Source organism: Poecile atricapillus, chromosome 4, assembly GCF_030490865.1.
Source record: "Poecile atricapillus isolate bPoeAtr1 chromosome 4, bPoeAtr1.hap1, whole genome shotgun sequence".
NCBI lineage: Eukaryota > Metazoa > Chordata > Aves > Passeriformes > Paridae > Poecile > Poecile atricapillus.
Genome location: NC_081252.1, coordinates 5101165 through 5122205, shown reverse-complemented (window position 1 = coordinate 5122205; position 21041 = coordinate 5101165). Strand labels below are relative to the sequence as shown.

General features: G+C 40.5%; 1 protein-coding gene across 1 annotated transcript in view; it reads left to right on the top strand.

Annotated features, from left to right (window-relative positions):
• LOC131578648 (uncharacterized) overlaps positions 1-18807 on the top strand; it is a 41094-nt gene extending 22287 nt beyond the window's left edge. The window contains exon 4 of the mRNA XM_058837638.1: positions 18470-18807. Within this exon, the coding sequence (XP_058693621.1) occupies positions 18470-18807 (338 nt within the window). The remainder of the gene's footprint in view (positions 1-18469) is intronic.
• The last annotated feature ends 2234 nt before the right edge of the window (positions 18808-21041 follow it).

The following is a 21041-nucleotide window of genomic DNA, read 5'->3' as shown; positions in this document are numbered from 1 at the left end:
CACAAGCACCTGAACAACCTCCTCAGTTACACACAACTGAAAAGTGGAAATTCCAGGTTCTTTTCCAGATTATTCTTCCTGGCTGTCTTGGTTTGTTTGGTTTCTGCTTTTACTTACTTATCTGCTGCAGCCCTCTTTATTGTCATAGGCTTTTAAAATTCTCTATCTACCCTCCAGTTGCAAATCAATGAAAAGGAAGCTGGAATGAGTAAGTATATCCCTTGTGTGTAGGTTTGTTGGGGTTTTTTATTGTTGTGCATAAAATACATGGACAGACTTCCTAATCAATTAAAAGGTATAATTCTCTTTTCTATTTGCAGTTAGATATGCACAAGTGATATTTAGACACAGCAATCCTGGAGGACAAGATACCAATCTGCTGAGTGTACATGTTGCAAATCAGGTCAGGGACCTCTGGGAGAGCCGGTCACAGTTCTCACAAGCTCTGACCAAACTCCTGAGCTAACAAAGTTTGTCACTTGGAGTAGCACAGGCAGCACAGCACAAACTCTTTGAGACCACTCCCTGCTGTGCCCCAAAGGCTGCAAAAAAGAAAAGGAAGACATGTAAAGTTCAATACCACTGAAATACCTTCTCTTTGTACACCAACCTCCAAATAGTGTGACTGGGACAAAGAAATTAAGTTTCAACATTAATAACAGACTCTTGATTTCCAGCTTTCTATGCTGTACCAATGCATTGGGTTTCTGTGGCTATCAGGATACTTATCCTCAGAGAGAGCACCCAAATTTGTCATCCTATCCCTTATTATGTATTTTCTGGAGGAATTTAGTGCCCTAACATTCTTTTATAGATTTCTCCAGCCTCTTGTCCTGGAGCTTATTGTTGAAGGCGGTGTCTGCAGAGAGCCCGGCTGAATTGTTGCGGCTGTGCTGCCGGGATAAACAACGCAGTGATCGGCTGTTTATTCCATCTGGTCTAAGAAGCAGAATCAAGTGCACTTGGAAGAAAACAACACTTAACAATACTGCTACTTACTCCTTTTTGACCCCAGTGTGGGGGTGGAACAGCCTCCTAACAAGGCTTAAAGAAAAGCCACAAAACTTGACCCCAAATGACTAACGTGACATCCAGAAGCTGCTGCCATTGAAAAACACCTCTTGTGTGTGTGAACTGTGGTAGAATAAAATTAAGATTTTGATGTAAAAGATGCAGTTGCAAACGTTCTGATTGTTTTTGTAAACCCTTATAACTAATGCACATAGAGAAGCCTACATCTCTATTTCAGAGTTAGCAAATCACATATGAGATTGCTCTAGCTGCCATATTACAATAAAGGATTTTATTTCCTTAAATTCACATGGAAAAGGTTAATGATGTTAATTCAAGAGGTTAGAAGTCTAATCTAATCAAGAAATGCACACCTGTGATATTAAGGACAGAATTCATCCCAATTACTGTGAGCTGTCTGTAAAGTGTCTATGAGAGCTTTGTTCAGTTAGTGAACAGGCAAACACTGGCATGGCTCTGCTTCACAGACTGAGACTTCTTTATAGGATGCCATTAACTACAGCCTAAAAATGATTCTTTTACTATAAAATGAATGTAGATGACAAGCTCAGATATACGTGCCCTACACTATAATCCTGTCTGAATGGTGTAAAAAGTTTTGGGAAAAGTGTATAATCAAGATTTTTGCTTTGATGTTTATACCACTGAAATTTCATGGTTTGCTTTGATATAAAATAAGAATTGGTTGTTGAAGGGACAGCTTTCATATATTCAAAGAATTTTAATTATAAAAAAATTGTTAGTATGGGTTTGGATTAAAAACAGGTCAAAGGTCATAAATGAAGACTGGGGCTGAATACCAGGCATGGAGCAAGAAGGGACACAGAATTTTGAACAGCCCACATACCTGGTTGTGATTAATTTTGTCACTAGGCAGCTGGAAATAAGCAGCAGTACTATTTTCAACCAATCTGCTCATAATATTAAGTTTCAATGAAATTGAAAGTCTAATGCGGATTAAAGAAAACATTATTAGGGAAAAGAAAGAAAATGGGCAAGAATTCCCCCAGGAAAATAAGATTCAGACTGGAATACGTGCAAGCTAATAGCTGGAGAACGAATATCCAAAATAAGGGTAATTCAAGAGATGTGAAAACTTGGAAATCAGTAATTTTGAAATAAACCTAGAGGTGATAGTGGAATGATAATTAGGCCTCTACTCGTTGCGTGGTGTGTAAGTCTGAAAGGTTAACACGATTTTGTGTTGCAGAGACATACACATTATATAAACCACAAAGAATGAACAGTCTCCTCTCCACAGCCTGACTACACCTGACACATTGCCTTGGGTTCTAAGGAAGTTGTTACTATGATTTAGAAGAGAAAATTATGACACTTAATCTCAATGTTTTTTAACAGCTAGGTTCAGATGACATTTCTCAAGCAGTTTCATGAGGATTTTGTCAACTTTAATAAGCTGCACACTAGATAAAACAGAATGACTACATGATCCATAATGACTAAACCTTGTTTTCCATCTGATTTTTGTCTGTTTTGAAAGTTTTCCAGGCCTAATTCAAACTTTGCCAATTAACAGCTCCATAAGGCATAAAATTCCAGACTCTGCAACATCTCCCCTTCTAAAGGCACTGTTTAGGTAGTGGTCATGTGTATCTGGGAAAGTGGAGACTGAGCAGTAGGCTGTGATGTTACAAATTTCAATGTTGTTTTTTTTAAATTATGCAGACATTCAGTCCATTAACATAATAGTTAAGCAGAGCCCATTGTGTTATTATTATTATTTCCTCATTGTTCTACCTGTGCTAGCAATCCAGCCACTGTAGTCAGTACTTCAAAAGCCCTTGCTCAAATCACTGGGAATTTCAGAAATTGCTATTATCCTTTGGGAATGAAATAGTAAAATTTGAAACTGTCTTTCAAAATAATTTGAAGTGCAACTTGCCACTCAGTTCATAAGCTCTGGGTGCTTGTTTGTCATAATTTGAATCCCTGGAGTTAGGCTGGCTGTAAATTTCAACATGTCATTGATTTTCTCTCTACAGAAAGGAAGCTTCGCTTTGGATCTGCAGCCTCCACCCACACACATTTGAAAAGTAGATGATTGTAATTTTCTAGCTTTAGAGGAGTTCTATAAATACAGCCCAACATTCAGTTTTACTAAAGATGATGTGTCTGGAAGAACTATGTGCACAAGCGTTCTCCTACTGTGAGTGAGTCTTGCTGAGAAAATGGCACCAAAACTCGTATTTTTTCTGTAGCTTGCCCATGTGTCATCAGAAACCATTTCAGCAAAGGATTGTTCCATGAAAAATGAATATGCCACACAATCAAGCTCAAAAGAAACTGTGAAATCAGCAGATGATTGGTGAGGTAAGCCAGTGCTGATGTGAAGTGAAACAAAGATTTTTTTTTTTTTTATGCCTGCTACTTCCACTGAAGCAGGGCATGATTACACTACACTGGGAGAGAGAGCTGAAGCAGTAAATGCTCTCAGCTACAGCACCCCAGCAGCTCTGTACTCACCACAGCACTGCCCACCATGTGGCCAGCACAAACCTCCTCCTGTACCATCACCTCACAGATATTTTCATGTCCCACGGAGCGGCACAGCTCCAGTGAATGCAACCCACCAGCTCAAATCCCAACTGCCTCTTTAAAGGTTAGCTGCCATCAGTGACACTTAAAAACATGCTGCTGATGAAAAAGAAAACCTAAACCCACTTCCTTGCCCAGGATATATCAGCTCTAATGAACACGTTGTTCTTAACATCGCATTTATTTGGGGAAAGTGAGCTGGCTAATTGCACAAAATGTAAGGGATGATATATTTAGTGAAGAAGACCATAAGTAAAGTAAATCCCTTTAATCCAATGTACTTTCCTTCCTTAATTTTTTGAGAAGAATCAGTCAGGGTTTTTTTCCTTCTTAATTTTCTGCCTTCAAAAAACTCCAGTAGAAGCTAAGAAGAGGTCTCCTTCAATTTTCAGAGGATGCATTTTGTCAGCTAACTCCAGATCATGGATATTTTCAAGGTGTTTTCTCAAAAGAATTCAACAATCAGGGCTCCCATTCATCCCCACCATTGTTGAAAGACTCTTCTATTTCAAAATCACTAATATCTTTCAATTTAATGTCTTTGTGCCATCAAGTGATTCAGATGAAAATGTGAAAATTCAGAAGCTATGAAACATGATGACTGCATAGCTCATGCCTGTCCTGGTATTGATGTAGACGAACACCAGCCAAGGGGTGCTTCTCTAAGCCTCTCTACTCTGCTGCCCTGGCTGGCAAGTTCTCCTGATGGGGAAAACAAACATAAAAAAGGAAAAAAAAAAACCCCAAAGTATTTCCATCCTGATTACCTGACATTGCAGATTACAGCACACTATTCAAACAGCTTGTATATGCACGTTTGAAGGCAACTAAACTTTTACAGACAGCTAAGGCTTTCTCTTGCTCTCAAGCACACGGGTTCACGTTTATCCAGATAAATAAACAGATTTGATCAAGAGCCCATGTCCCCAAATGCTGATTACCCCAAGCCCAGGGGAGAGGCAGAGCCAGGCTCATCGGCATGAAGGTGTCACCCAGGCACAGCCAGCACCCACTGAGCCCCACCACCCCAGGCAAGGGAATCAGCAGCCCCTAAAGCTTGGAAAATGTGCTGCAGAGAAGTGAAGCCAATTATCGACTAAGATCTCTTCAGATTGTTTTTGGCAATGATTTATTAAACGAGTTTGGTGTTCATATCCAGCAAGATGTTTCCAAGCAAAATTTTGTGTCTAACTGAAAACAGATGCTTCATAGGAGTGTTTCAGGAGAAAGCTCTCTTTGTTTTTATTTTATGGAAGGAATTCGGTGTTTGTTGAGTGGAATGGAGACAGTTTCTTACAAGATATGTGGGAAATTAAAACATCCAGATTTGCCAATTCAAAATGTGCTTTCTGCTTAGCATATCCTTTTCCTGACATGGGGAGCAGTTCTTGCAGGAGATCTGGGCTGCTGCCACAGCCTCCCTGTCTGACCTGTTCATCACTCACAAGCTAACACAAAATCCCGGAAGCAATGATCAACAACGCACACCACGCATTTTCCACTATCTGAACCCTTCACCAAGTCCCCTCTTAGCCAGGAGAGTGGCTGGAAAGGCCTTCACTGTGTGTGGAAATAACCTGGCCAAGAGCTCAGCTGAACAGCTTATGTCTACCTTAAAATCATTTCTCCAGTGCTACAGAAGCTCCAACCGGTGACATCCACCATGTTCACACTGCCAGGATGCTCTTCACCTCTGCCTTTCAGTATTTCTACACCTTTTTGTTCACAATACACACAACACAGGGCAAGTGGAGGGAAGCTTGTTCCTTTTGCTCTCTGACATGAGAGGAAAACCTCAGCTCAAAAGAAAAACATGTGACAGCCTAAGTAACACATCCTTTCCATTTATTATCTTGTGTTAGCCTTGAAAAGAATGCGGATGCATGCCCAAGCCACACTTCAAAATTGTTTGGGAAGGTGTTGGTCAGGTCTAAACCAGGCTGAGAGTCTTGTTGTCAACTTAACAGCTGAGGTGACTCAGATGCAGATATAGCATGCCTGAATCATCAGAAAAGTCCAGCACACCAAACACATTCAGGAAAACAACAGAAACCCACCAGTTCACTTCAATCCCTTTGCATCCCAGCTGGACACAAAGACCCACATGTGGGCCCTGGTTCCACTGTCTCAGTATGCAAAGGTGAACTGCAAATCACTGAAATGAAAGCCTAGGCCAGGCACACCCCTCCTCTCCCAGCTCCTGAGTCTCATCTCATCTCTTCTCAGTCTTCATTTTACAATAGCAAGCTGACAAAGCTCTGTTGCATGAGACAGACTTCAGTTTCTAGATCCTTTTCACCTAAGTACAAGAATTGCTTAGATATTTCTAATAGAGTTGTCCTGCTTGATCTCGGAGAAAAAACCTGACATTTCCTTTGTCTGTATTTTTTTTTACTCCATTGCTTCTCTACCTGAACACAGCCCATCCTCCAATGCATCAGGGGAGATTCACACAGAGCCTGAGACAGCTCACAGAGAATCTCAGGGTCCATGCTGTATTTTACAGCCCCTTATAGCTCTGTAAGTAAGTACACACAGACTTACATTTCCTAGGCACTCCTCTGGCTAAGAGGGCCTGTGCTGAAACAGGACATTATGGCCTGGATATACAAAAGATTATTCACTAAAAGAACTGAGGAGAAACTTCTCTGTGTACAGCAGGAACCCAGTCAGTGGAACTGACTGACAGACACAACAAGAGGGGCTCCATCTGTGAGCGATTTTAAGAAACGAGCGACATAAAAAGGAAAAAGTAATCACATAGAAGAAGGGAGTGCAAACAACAGAAAGGCAAATGGGCACACAGAGCATGGAAAGGCTCTGCTCTCTTTCAGTTCCCAAGATGTTCCACGTAATCATTTACTATTAGCTCTAATTGACTTCAGTGCAACAAAAGCACAAGACATTTCTGGACAAGCAAAATACACAGGCACCGTTGGGTAGCAGCAAAAAAAAGTGTAACTACTTGAGGGAAGTCATGGCTTGGCAGCTGATGAAAAGAAAGGAGGAAAGAGTTATTCTCTGTGTATTTTTCTTAAGCCTATATAGTATAAAAGTGACACAAACAATGCCACCTACCTTACATGACCACCCTCGGGATAAGGTAATTAAGTTACCTTGTAGAGATTGCTGCTTAATTAAAGGTCAAACTAAATTGTACTTGGCAATCTTAGCAACATGTTCATGTTTATTCCTGTGCCAGAAAGTTGCTATTGAATGTGGTTCCCATTGTGGGCTTTACCACTTTTCCTAATCCTCACCTGCTGCTGACCATTTAATCATAACACTTTTCAGTTGAATTTGACATTAATTGACACTCCTCCTTCCACCACCATGCTTTAATAAGAAAACTCAAATACCAAATTTTTATTGTTAGCCTAGCAATGTAATAAAAAAGGAGAACAGGAAAAGACTGCAGTTCTTGCAAAATGAACCATGTTTGCTCATACATCACTCGCTGTATGGACACTTTCAAGCTGTTATTCTCCAAAATAAATTTTGTTGGGTTTGCTGATATGCAAATAGGATTTAGCTTTTGTTACATGTGGCTAAAAAGTGTGCATTCTTGGTACTAGAGCCTATAGAAATGTATGTCACTCCAAAAGCAAGAGCCTGGATAAAGTAATCCTCAAATAAGCCTTGTATCAGCATGAACTCTGAGTATGAATGCTTAGTACTTATGTTAAAAGTAGTGAAATTAATAAACAAGTTCATCAATAACAGAAAGGAGTGAAAATTACCTATCACTGAAGTTTATAAACACATTAGTTTTCAGAATTTCTGCAATTTAAAGCCAGGCATATCTTTTGGAAACACAACATTTGAACATTTAAAAACAAATTAACATTCATCCCTTTCTTTCTCCACTTTTACATTTCAACTCCCAACACTTTGAACAGGATATTAATGCAGACAAATCTAGGACTGTATGTAAATACTTGCAAGCATATGGACAGTCATTCTTTTAAAGAAAAAAAAACTTTGATAAAGGCATTTTAAAGTTGAATCATAAATACTTATTGACAGCTAAAAATACCTCTGTTACAGTTTAAAAGGTGCACAAATGCACTTTCTGTGAATTTGTACAGAAATGTCTGAGTATTAAATTTATAGCACAGAGCTGAGATTCAATTGTGAGCAGTAGGACAAGTACCTGAATAACAGAATTTGACCACAACAAACCCTCTGCAAGACAAAGCTGTCTCAGGTTTTGGCTGCTGTGTCTGCTGTCAGTCACTGCACCTATGTGTGGCATGTCTTGGCCAGGTGCAAGAGAATTAAACAGGGAATCTTCCCAAAGTGAGGATGAACTCTGTGCAGCTGGAGAGGGACAAAGGCTTGGGGTCTCTCCTATTACAGCAGCCCAGGGAAGCACAGCTGGGCTGCAACACCACATCCTCTGTCACTTCCTGGTGTTGAATAGGACCTGCTGTTGCACACAAGAACATGCAGGCTCTCTGAATGACAAACAGGATAGAAGAGAGACCAAAGCAGTCTGGAAATGCCAGTGTTACACTGGGTTTGTATTACTTAAGGCTTGAATTCTCTGAGATTTGAAAATGCCTGATGTCACAGCCTCACTGTGCATCAGCAGCCACAAAGCACAGGGCATCCCAGGGCAAACACCACCCAGATCTCAGTGTCACATAGAACACAATCCTCAACTGCAGAAATCAATACTGGTCGACTGCACCAACACCCAAGGTAATGAATATTTATCATTCCCAACTGATGCTTCTAATTCTAGCCTGGTTTACTTTTATAAACAAAGAAGAAACCTGCTTGTTCAGGAGTCTTTGGGAATTTAGACACTAAAACAGTTACAGAAAACCTGTGCACCTGTAGCCACACACTGTGTTTGTATGTGTGTGTCCATCAAAACAGAACACCACGAGGAATTATCTCACTTGCAGTCAGTTATGGGAATCACTTGCTGGGGTGGATCAGTAACTCAACTCTCACAGTTCAAGAGATGGCCTTCTGTGTTGCCATATTAGAAAAGAAAACACATACCTTTAAAAATGCTTGTAAAGGTTATTTTGACCTACTTGAAGTGGTATTTCAGAGCTCATTTAGGGAAATACAGGGAAGAGTTGGCAAAACACTTGTTTCACCAGTCTCTCTCTATAGAATATAGATTAACTATTAACAACGTACAGAAAAAAACTAAAATAAAATATAATAAAATAAAATATAATAAAATATATTAAAATACACAAGATTTGGTTTGGGAAGCTGCTCCACCAAGCTGAGCTGCAGCTCCCTTTACTGCCCTGCCCCATGACACACATTTCAATGTATCATATCACTCCATATCTTAAATTATTTTTTAAATTGGTGTTAATGAAAAGCCTTTCTGGAAAGCAGCTGTTATCCATGCTGCTGAACAATTCTGGAGAAGACACTGAGGGAGACAGGAGAACCAGAGCACACAGGCCTCCAAAGACCTTCTGCTCCAGCACTTAATGTAACTAATAGAAGCCCTTCCACTGATTTCCATGAATTTTTGGGTCACACACAATTAGCACAATTCCAGATGTTTTCACTCCCTTTAGCTGAAGCATGAGCATGACTCTCCAAACATCCTAGAGACTGACTCCACCCAGAGCCTCACCATGAATTACACACATGGAATTAAGCATCATCTCCACACTGCTTTCCAGCACGCAAGGTCTCACTCCCTGAGACAAACTGTACTACATCTGAGTCACAACACAACCAATAATCCTCAGTTTGACATAGACATACTTCTTGTTTTCTGAGATGAGACTTCCTTATGCCTAATGCAGTAGCACAGCAAGGAGCACTACAGTACCTGTGATCATGTAGGAAATGCCCAAGCCCAAATCAGCTTTTACACTTGTCCATCTCATGCTTTCACAACAACAGCTATGTAGCTGCTGAGATTTTTGTGTAGCCTGCAACATTTGTAACAAGTTTAACATAACCAACCCTAGCTGATTTCTATTGAGGCAGTGTTTCCAATTTGCCCCAAGACAGAGTTACTTAAATGGAATCTTCCCATCTTGGAGAGATTCTCAGTGGCTGATGAGTGCATTAGAATGCAAGACAGACTCTAAGTGTGATTACATAACCCTGTCCTACACTTGGGACAAAGATAATGATGAGAACAGAAAATGTATCTGCTCTATTCTCCTGACTGCCAGTTTTTTTCCTAATGGTCAGTTATGCAAGTGTCCCACGGGAATCTTTCATAGTAATTTTGCTACAATGAACATGGTCAGCTCAAAAGATATTTTTTTTTCCCTACCCCAAGGAATCATAAAAATGAGAGATGATAGAGTTGCTAGGTCACCTTACCCTTTATTCTACTCTACACTTAAGACTGTGTTCCATACAGTTATATTTATTACTGGTCTGCCACTGAAAGAATTTCTCTGATTTAGATCACTGAAATCCCATGAGAGGGAAGTGGACGAAAAATTATTTACTTCAGATAATGATCTGGTTTATTCTCCTTGATAAAACAAAACATTCACATAAATGTATTCACATAAACAATTTCAGTCAGAAAAGACCGTGGTTTATAAAGTGTTTTTTTGGAGCTGTTCCCATTCTGCTGATTTTCAGATCTGTTTGTGGGGTTTTCTGGATTTTCTTAAGCAAGGTCAAGGAGATGGCAAATGTGAAATCAACAAATTATAGCATAGGTTTGCTTTTAAAAACGCTCCTTTGCCTTTCAGTAATATAAATCAGTAACTCATCTTCTTGATTTTCTTTTTCAGCCAAACACTAAAATCATTGATACATCAAATAATTTCCAAATTGCTCTTGTGCCAAAACTGAGAAACACAACTTAAGAGCTCAGCTTTGAAAAACTCAAAATATTAAAACCCACCTTTAATTCATAATTTATTCACTCGAACTGGCATAGGTTTATTTTGCATAAAACTAAGGCTTGTTAAAATGTAAATAACATTTTTAAAGCAAAATACATACAGACCACAGAAACATGTTTTCAAACTGCTGGTTGCATACGAAGATGTTAGGATGGGCTATTTATGTCATCCACTCAGTGACTACAGAACAATATTTAAAAGCTCAAAATAGGGCATTTGAGATAAATACTCCAGGGGCCTGCTTAGCTGGAGTTCTGCACTAATGAAGTTGCTAAAACTAGTTTGGATAATTGGTTATTATCTTTTTCCATCAGCAAAGCTTTGGAAATCTCAAATGAAATCAAACACTGAAATGGTTAATTCACTTCCAGCTAAAGATTACCAAAGCTGTCTGTATTTTTAAGCACCTCAGGCCTAACACAGTCCACGGATTTGCTGATGGCTCTAGAAAACACAAGTGCCAACTGAGTGCCGAGTCGGAACTAAATGGTACAGGGAGAGAGGAGCAATAAAGCTGAGATGAAACACAAACCCATGTGGGCATCAGCTGCTCCAGCCACAAGAGAATGAACCAGTACACCACAAAAACTTGCTTACCTCCTTTAGTGCTGGGAAGTTTAATAGCTCAGCTTTGCAAATAGTTCTAAGGTGGGGGATGAAAACTGTGAGAAAGCTACCAACCAAACTAAAGGAAAAAGGAGGCGTTTCATTAAACTGCACAAAAGCTGAGGTTGCAAAATCATTACCTTTTAGACTGTAATTGCCATCAGAGATATAAAAGCTACTTCACTGAAGAACCTGAAAATCCCTTTGGCTCATTATAACCCAAAATCCATCCCGAGTTGCATGTTTTAGCTCTGAGATCTGCAAACTACAGAAAACAAAAGCAGTTCAGGTATCTGGAAACTGTAATTTACTTGCAACTCCACCAGCTCTGAGCAGCCCCGATCAGAATCCGGGCCCCAAGATTCACACACTCTCCCCTTCTCATTTAAAATAAATTCTCTACATCTCTTCCCAAAACAACTGTTAAATATTCTGTGTGATATCCCTTAACTTGATATTCAGCACAAGCGATTTGACTTCGCTTCCAAATGTCTGTGGACTGCAGATGTTGGATTGTGAATTTTCATTTTACGCTACTTATGTGCTATTAGATCTTGTCAGGGGTTGGGTTCCCTGTGTTGGCAGCTGTTTGGAGAAAGCTGGAATTTCTGCTACATTCAGACAATTCTGGTGAATAAAATGGTTTTGACAGTTACTGATTCAAGATCTGAAGAGATCTCAGAAAACAGGAACTTGTCAAGGCCATAACTTAAGAGTCACCTAAGTACCTTTCAAAAACATTTTAAAATAACTCCTAATTTGAATGTTACTCTGGCACAAGTGCTATTTAAAAGTCAATGGGACTTTTTCAGAATTAAATCATGAACAGGGATTTGGCTTCGTGGGGGAATTAAAGCCAGCAGACTCTCACAATAATGTTCAAAAGAACAAAACATGTGGTGAAGGAAAAGAGCTAGTGAAGATTTGTATCAATTCAAACTGTCTTATCCCAAAACCTGACATCTACCTCTTCCATTTGATAGTGCCTAGTAACTAAACCAAAAGAAAAATTAAATAAGAAAAATTTAAGGGAAAAATTCAAGGGAAGGGTGTTGCATAAACCTCACAGGAGAGGTTGAAAGAACTTCCCCTGCACCACAACTCGATGAGAACTCAATAAGCAGAATGCCCAGTTAGTAACAGCATCTGCACATCCAATTGTGTTGACATTGAAGAACTCTGAAGAATTCAGTGTACTGCCCTGGCACCCAAGAGAGTTCACAACTATGGATTTTCTTCTCAGTCCTCCCAAATAAATCTAATTTCTGGTGCCCATCCATGGCATTACCTTCTGTTAAAGTAACAGTAACCTGGAGCTTGGAGTGAGCCAATTGACATGATTTTTGTAATTGCAGTAGAGGTTTAAAAATCCAGAGTTTAAGTAAGAGTTTAAGTAAGTAGACTACAATGCTGGGGAAGCTCAACAGCTTGCAATCAAACTTATGGGAGGCTTTTCCAGGCTAGTTTCTGCCACTTGTGGCTGTTTTATCCTCATCATAAGGACATACCAATAGCTGTCCAACATGCCCATGCCCAGAGACCTCCATCCAGGATATGAAGACCCATCCAGAGAACACCAGTTACGGTCACACTGGATACAGCACAAGGGGCTCTTAGGCACAAAAGCCTCTGAGTTCCTGAAATATTCCAGGTGCTGCCCCACTCCTCGTAGTGAAATGAGGGAGCAGAATCTGATTTTTCACACAAATGGCGATAGAATTTAGACAATGAGTATTTCTGAATGTTCTGGAAAAAGTGAAGCTGATGTGAGGGACCAAACTCTTACTAACTTTAAGAGTAGATGATTTATGCCTCTGCCTCTACCTGCACTCTTCTATCAGCTACCCATCACCATGCTTTTAAGTATTCTTGTACCTCAGATGATGAGCACATGGCCAAAACATACATGTACTTAAGTATCAAGTACATTAATTTTTCTTTTAACTGAATTTCCCTCCCTCTCAGTCATTTGGTAACTTTAAAACCTTTCTAAATGTATCACACACTTCTGCAAAAACAGTAAAGGACTTTGATTTTTGCCATATTCAGCTCATGCCATAGACATAATTCCACTGTTTGGGACAATGATAGGTAGGAATAACACCACCCCTAAATTGTCTCCCCTCCTTAAGGTGGTGAACCTTTATGCACAAGGATCATTCGAATCTTCTATTATCTTCTATTAAAATCTATCTTGTTGCATTAAAAAAAAATTATTTGTAAGAATGTGTAAATTAGGCAGAAGTGGCCACTGTAATATTTTAAATATCACTGTATAAGACTATAAATGTAAGCATTAGAAATTATACTTAACAACCATGCAGGCTCATTTAAGATCATAGTAGTCCACTGAACACTGCAATAAGAAAATAGGGAGGATTCAACAGAGAACACAGGAATTTCCTCAGTAAATGTGATGATATCCAGCATGTTGCTTGAATAGAATAGTCCCAGGAAGTGGAACAGGAGAGCATCAGCAAAATGTACAGGGAAAAGAGAAGGAAATGGGTACACACAAAGAGCAGCTTTAGAGATAATGCTGTTGTGGTGCTCCCACTTTTATGAGCATCGTTCTTTCTGATGTTCAATTCCCTATTCTAAGCTTATGAAGGGTCTTTGTAGAGGGCAATGACAACATTTCCCACCCAGTGCTCCAGGGCTGGGCATGCAGCACAAGGGAAGCCTTCATGCCTGCTGCCCTTCCCCACATCTAGTGCTTTGGAATAAGAGTCCTTTTCCTGACACACACCTCAAAGCACTCTCAAGCACAGATCACAAGTGCAAGCATCTATTTCTAAAACTGTATCTACCTCACCTCTTCATACCCAATTAAAACCCCATAAAACTGTTGCGTGCTCAGGTAAAAATTACATTGGAGCTCTGGCCCCAGAGGTCATCAGCATTTCCAAAGGCCATACAAAGAGAGGAGATACAAGATTTTTAATTTCAGAAGCTGTCCTGAAACATTCAACTCACAATTATATTGGGTCATAAAAGCACAACTCACTTCAACACAGGCAAAATTGAACATGCTTAGAAACGAAGGACCTGTAGAGAGCTTTACAACACAAAAAGCAGAGGCTAGCTGACTGCCTTCATATCATGTCATGATATGTTATCTTTGACACACATTAATTCTGCTAACTGCTGCCAAGGGATTTTCACAGCCATTTCAGCACCTCCAAGGTGACACCTAAGGGGAATTACATTTCACATCAGTAACTAAGTGTAAAAGCACATGAAAATGCGTGTGGATATGTGCTAAAACTCACTATCACAGGATCCCTAAAAGCCCTTTAAATCTGGTCCTTGCTCTTCATCTACTTCATACACTAGTAATTTCCATCTTTTAAAGCAAGGTTCTCCACTCCATAGAAAGCAAAAAGGAAAAAAAATCAGCATGGAAATAAAGTAGGAAATTATACATGAAGGACTAAATTGTTTTCGCAAAGATTATGGTGTGACTGCAGCTTTTTAAAATGCTTAAACTCCAAGACAAGTACTTTTGGATTTCCCATTGACAAATGATGCCAGTTCTATGAATCTGAGCAGACCTTTCCCAGTTTCTTGGCTGCTTTTCTTTGTTTTCTGTTTTTTCTACCTTCCACTTCCCATACTGCTGCAGTGGTGACCTACTTGCAGTCCAGAGAGAAAGGAGATGGTCCTTGGAGACCAGGTGTCAGCACAGCCGATGAGAGCAAAGGGAGGGCTCACAGACACACAGTGCGCTCCCACCAACACCCTGGAGGAACTCTTCACCTCATTTAAATCTGACTTAACACTAGGCACTTATAAATATGGATTAGAAGTTTTATATATATATATATAAAAATGTCTGAATAGCATTTCAACATACTTTATATCATATTAAAACACCATGACTTATTTTAATAATTGGGTTATAACAAATTGAAGCTACTGAGCTGCACAGTTTTTAAGCATTATTTGTAGTTGTTTTTTTCCTGGCATGCCTTGGAAAAAAAAAATTCATTATCAATTGCTTAACATTTTGCAGGCTTTGAACAGCTTAGGCAACAGTCCATAAAAACTGGTTTAGGAAGTTTAAAAGATAAAAGGCTTAGCTTTTTCTAAAAACAAAACCAAAGAAAATACCTAAGTTTAACAATTAAAAACAAGCAAACAAACTTGAAAGTGCTTAGTTAAGGAGCTTTCCAGAATTCATACTTTGGGGGTGTGCATTGGATTACTTTTTACTGCCAAATTACTGGCAAAGATTCAGGAATTATGGATGCTTACTGACGTCCAACAAATATCTGCCCAATTTTCACTGAACTGCAGTGTCTGAAGCTGCCATTTGCAAATACTCAGTGAAAAATAATTAAAGACTGGCTAGGAAATTCTCAGAGGAGCCTGTAATGATAGCAGCACTCAGAATGAGTTGTGAAGATAAGCCCGTTAACATTTGTGAAACACTCCGATGCTACGATAATGAACTGCACAGAAAGCCCCTGAGACCAGGAATAAATCTGTAATCAAGCGTGATATTAGGACACTGTGGAGTAAATAGAACTGTGCACCTCACACTGAAAAATGCCTGGACTTCCCCATGGTTACTGGCAGGAATCTGCAGGCTGCCCAAAAGGAGTACCATGGAAAGAAGAGATGTTTATACTGATAAAGAAGACAGAAACAATGGTTTGGTAAATTTTATACACAGAAGTGCCAGATAAAATTCAGAGATTCAAAACTGTGACTCTGTACTTTAACTTCTGAGGGTTTGCCTTTGCCAACTCAGCCCCTGAGTGTTATTAAACCACGGGGGTTTTTCCTCTCTGATGGAGCAGTGTCAACACAGCACCTGAGCAGCCCAGAACAGCAGCCTGCACATAAAGTGTGCCAACTGGCTGAAAAGAATCAATTCCTTTTTTCCATACCTGCAGCACATAGAAATGAATGCAGTCCAGTCTAAAAGCCCATCCTCTGAAAGAAGTCACAATTTCTTAAAATGTCACCCTCAAGGAAAGGCTGGAGCCACTAGTGCACTTCCAGCTGTGGCTGAGCTTCCTGCATGTTTGTACAGATTTATGGACTGCACATTCCATTCCCTACCAGACCCCTGACCTATTGTACACTACAAATTTATTTTCCCTGGCAGCCAAAAGGGAATGATTAAACCAGGTGAAGTGCTTACAATCATATATTCATGTATGAAAAAGTAGCTTAACTACTTTTATCTTGGATGCCTCCCAATGTTTACATGCATACCTCTATCTGTGTTATTTCATTTTTATTTTGTGCTGAGACACAAGTCCAGCCAAACAGAAGACATTCAATTGTAAAGGCTTTTTTACTTTTTTTTGTCCAAATTGAACTCCTTCAGCAGTATGAACAGATATGAGCCAATACTTCTCCGAAGTTATGTCTCCTTTCTTTATATAAACATCCGTTGATTCGATTACAAACCTCTCAAGTAGTTTTTTTTCAGCTATCAACCAGATATGCAAACATGAGAGAAAAAAAATCCATTTGCCTTTGAGGAAGAGTGTGACAGCATATACAAAACCCCACATCTCTGGAGCTCCTCCATGCACACCTCAGGAGGTTTTTCAACTGGAAAAGGAGTGTAAGAATCAGCAACTTCCTGAAAAAGCGGAAAGCACAGTCAAAGCATTCATTCTCTGAGCAGGGAAAGAGAAAGCTGACTCTCAGCATCTTCAATATAGTGAAGGGTCAAATGTTTACCTGAACCTTAAACCCATTAATTTTAGAGAACAATGAAAAATCAAAGCAGTATTTTACGTTTCAACCTTTGTAATTTGTTATAATTCTGTGCAGCCTTTTTGATTCTCTTACTGGTGAAGTGAAAGAAGGAAGAGCTTTCAAAACTTTTCTTTAAGAAAAAACTTGATGGAAATAATTCCCTAAGTGTGCTGTTCCACAGAAGAGAAGCCAGTTCATGGAAGACACAAATTGTTTAGTTTATTGTCTGGAACAACAGAATAAACAAAACTAACACAGATCAGCTGGGATTTGCATGTGCCTTCAGATTTCATTCTGCTGGAGAGAATCTTCCTCTGAAGGTATTTGCCATGTTTGCCTGAAGAGTTAGGGTAAACAGACGAGGGCTGGCCTCAATGAAAACAGTGCTGAAGAAATGACAGAGCAGCTCCCAGGCTAGCAAAGCATCTAGCAGATGTTCACTGCTCTCAGGGAGCTAGAGCTGGCTTTGACAATTTGTGTTCCTGTGCATTTGCTCAGCTGCTGGTAACCTCCTCTTGTCTCCTGGTCTCTGGTTCTGGGATCTCAGAACCGGAGCAGATCTCCGGGGCCAGCGTGGCAGGCACTACCCAGAGCTCACCAGCAGAGGCGACAGCATCAATTCATCTCCTTCAAACCCTTTTACACCATTCATGCTGCACTACCTCGGCTGCTCCCTGGCTCCTTCCCTCACAGCATCATCTCTGCTGTGACAGTAACCCACTTTCCCACCCTCCCCTTTTTTCCACAAATTCTCAGCTGTCATTCATCCCCTGCTACATTTCTCATCCCTCTCTTCATTTCTTTCCTATGATAAAAATAAAAGTGAACTATTTGAAAAGTAGAAATGCCACTCTCACAACCCTGGTTGCCTCAATGAGGTCACATAACTTCTCTCAGCCACAAATTCACCTCAACCCAGCCACACCAAATCTACACTTCACTTAACACAGAGGGTTCCCAGGTCTTTAGGGAGGCTACCACTGCGGCCACGATGAAATAAACTAAGGATGACACTGGTCTTTGTCTCATTATTTTTTCTGAACATTCCCTTTATTCTGCCCAAGGTAACCAGAAGGGAAGTACTCTAGATGACAGTATTGCCACAGTTCTTTTAGCAGATGGTATTTCATTTGTTGCAGTCAGAAACCTCCAAGACAGTAATAGCTCTCTGCTGAGAAGGAATTCCATAGAACAGAAACCAGGCAAGTTCTTGCACATTATGCCATGTTTCAGAAATGTATTTAATTATAGACCCACAAAGCCTGTGACTAAGATTCTATTTGACCTCTCCCAGATCTCTCAGAGACACATTTCTATTTCTGAATTGTGAAGGATGCGTGTTAAAAGTCAAGATGTTAGCAAGAAAAGCCAAGTGGGAATTACTGATTAATTTAACGGGATCTACCTACTGAACTCCCTACTCTGATTAGCATGCAGTATCAGCTGAAGAAGCCAAAATATCACTTACCTTGGAAACAACAGTATTAGGTCAACTTGATAATTTATAATCATTATTAAACTGATGAAATGCCACTTTACACAATTAGGTGAGAGAACTGAGTCTAAGTAGCTTCAACTATTTCATTAGCAGTACTTACTGAGTACTAAGAGCTCGGCCCAATTTTGCTTCCCTCTAGAAATCGTCTTCCAAGGCCCCTTATGCTCTGGGATAATTTTGCTTGGACTTCCCATAGCATTTGTAGACAGTCTCATTTGTACATTTGACCTCTGTAGTGTGGAAAGTCTCGAGGAAAGAGCTATAAAGCTCTTGACCAATGTGACCCCCAGTTCCCATGCACCTCCAGAGAACAAGCCATTCCCTGTGGAAGCAGGTGTGAAGCGACAGGGCTGTGACACCGCCACGGACAGACAGACCTCTGATGCTGCGACAGCGGATTTGTGGTGGGATGTGATAATGATCTTTCCTGCAAATTCAGCTCACACCTTAATACGGGGACAAATTGCCACTGCTCCTGGGAATTTCACTGCCTTAAGAGTCTGCCTGACTCAGAAGAAGTATAATCTCCTGTAAAAAGACTTGAAGCATAAAACATTGGCTAAACTCTTCCCTCTTTGACTTTAGGTAGACTTCAGGGTAGCTGTTAGGTAGCTTCTGTAACTTCAGGGGGTCAGATCAATACTGAAAGCTTTTAAAAATTCCACAGGAAGTTTACCATCTTCTCTGCCTCCCTTCCCTCTGCAGTGGCCTTGTAAGAAAGAGAAAATAAACCAGAGAAAAAGCAAGCTGCTGATTTACTTCCCAGCCCAGAGTCCCTCACTCAGTCATCCTGCCAATACCCATTCACTAGTGGCAGCACAAGTGTGTGAAACAAGCTGCTCCTTCTGCTGCATTCAGGATTTCTGCCACAGCTTCTGTGCCCTCTGTGCCCTCAAAAGGACTTTGAAAAAAGACCAATCTGCTATTAAATGCTTGGTTCGAAAAAGCCTTTGAATAAACACAAAAGCCACAGTCCCTCACCGTTTTTCTGCTCCCAGCCGTTCCACATTACATGTGGAGAAGGGGGATTGTAAATTGTACCTGTGCAAGGTAATCCCTGGGAAGGTGGCATTGATAATGACCATTTAATTTCTGTCCATAAAACAAAAAAACCCAAAACAAAACAAAAAAACCAACAAAAAAAGTGTTGCTAGGTGGGTAGTAGCACTGTTATCCAGTATGGGAGAAGATGGAAGATAGTCAAGTGAAAGATAAAGTAAGATGCCCTTCTAAAGTGTAGAAACCGGCCTTCTAAGAATCAATGGACAGAGCCGCCTTATAAATCTCCTCCCTCAGTTGTCTGCTCGGTGCATAAGTTGCGGATGTCAGCAGCCCTGATGAGGGAGATTAAATGGGTTTAGAATGACTTTGTGGAACAAATGTAATAGATTCCAAAGATTGCTGCTTAGGGCCTTGCATGCTGGAGTCGCTGCATACCAAACAGCACGCCGGGAACAACTGCTGTGATCTGCACTTTGCATTTCCCCAGCTTTGCTTCCCAAAAGGCCAGGACAGTCTCCTGCTCTCCACAAGTACAGAACACACAACTGGCTATATTATCATTTATTTTCTTTCTGTGCATTTGTATTTTCTGTATATAAACAAAAATGAAGAAGGCTCTCAGCTCAAATATGCTGTCCCCCTCTCTTCCCCTTCCCACATCCTCATCACCAAAACACACACCACATTTTTTCTGTGCTAAATGAGGACTGTAATTGAGAGATATGGGCAAAAATTTAAGGCATTCTTTTACTTTACACGAAGTATTTACCAGATCTAAGCCTCAAGAGCAGTATTACCAGGATTAAATTTGTTCAAGCTTGATTCAGCATCTAAGTCAGAGATAGAACTCACGTTTGCTTTGGTGATGCAGCATCAAACAGAAAAAAGATCAAAGCAAGCCTTCGGCTCTTAAAACACCAAGCTTCGCAGAGCGTTCAGAGCAGCCCCACTTGAGCCTGTCTAGATGCCACACGCACACAGAGGCACTGCCAGGCTGTCTCAGCAGGCACAGAGCTGCCCAGGTACACAACCACTGCCAACAGCTGGCTGAACCCAAACTCAAGTGCCCAAAGCCCTGGGGCCATGAACCAGCTCAGTGTGCCGGGTGCGCTCCTGCAGGTACAACACTCACTGCAGCTCGGGGCTGAAAGACAACAGCAGCAAACCCAGCTCAGCTCGGGCACCAACCTCCTGTCCAGACCAGCAGGAGGGCCTTGAGCAACTTCTCAGCCTCTGGTTCTCTCGAGAGGCCTTGGCTGTTGGTGGATTTTGGGCTGTTGTTTCTGTGGCCATCTGGCCACCAGACAGCTGAAGATCTGAAATAAAAGGGAACCAAACATTTTACCCTAGCAGGAAGAACCCCCAATTGCTAGGGAAGATGTTCTGGAAGTGTATTAATTTTTCCTGAACTGTGAAGGCTGAATAAAGATTTCATACCAAGTACACATGCTGTGCTTTCTACATAAAAGAAATACAAGATTAGCACTGCTTTATGAGTAGTAAATGTAACAAATGCTGGACTCATCCATCAAATTCCTAACTGCCCCTAAGAACTCAGTATAAGCACTGAAGTTCTCAAGTAGACAGCCAAGTTGTTTTGTCTTTATTTACCTACAGTGCCCTCACAGAAAGTTCCCAGTCCTAAACCCCACCACCCAAAAAATCCCAAACCAGTCGTCTCCCCCACTAAAAAACCAAACCCCTTAAATAAACAGACAAAACTATAGAAATACATCATCTTCATCACTTGGAACTATTAGCACTGT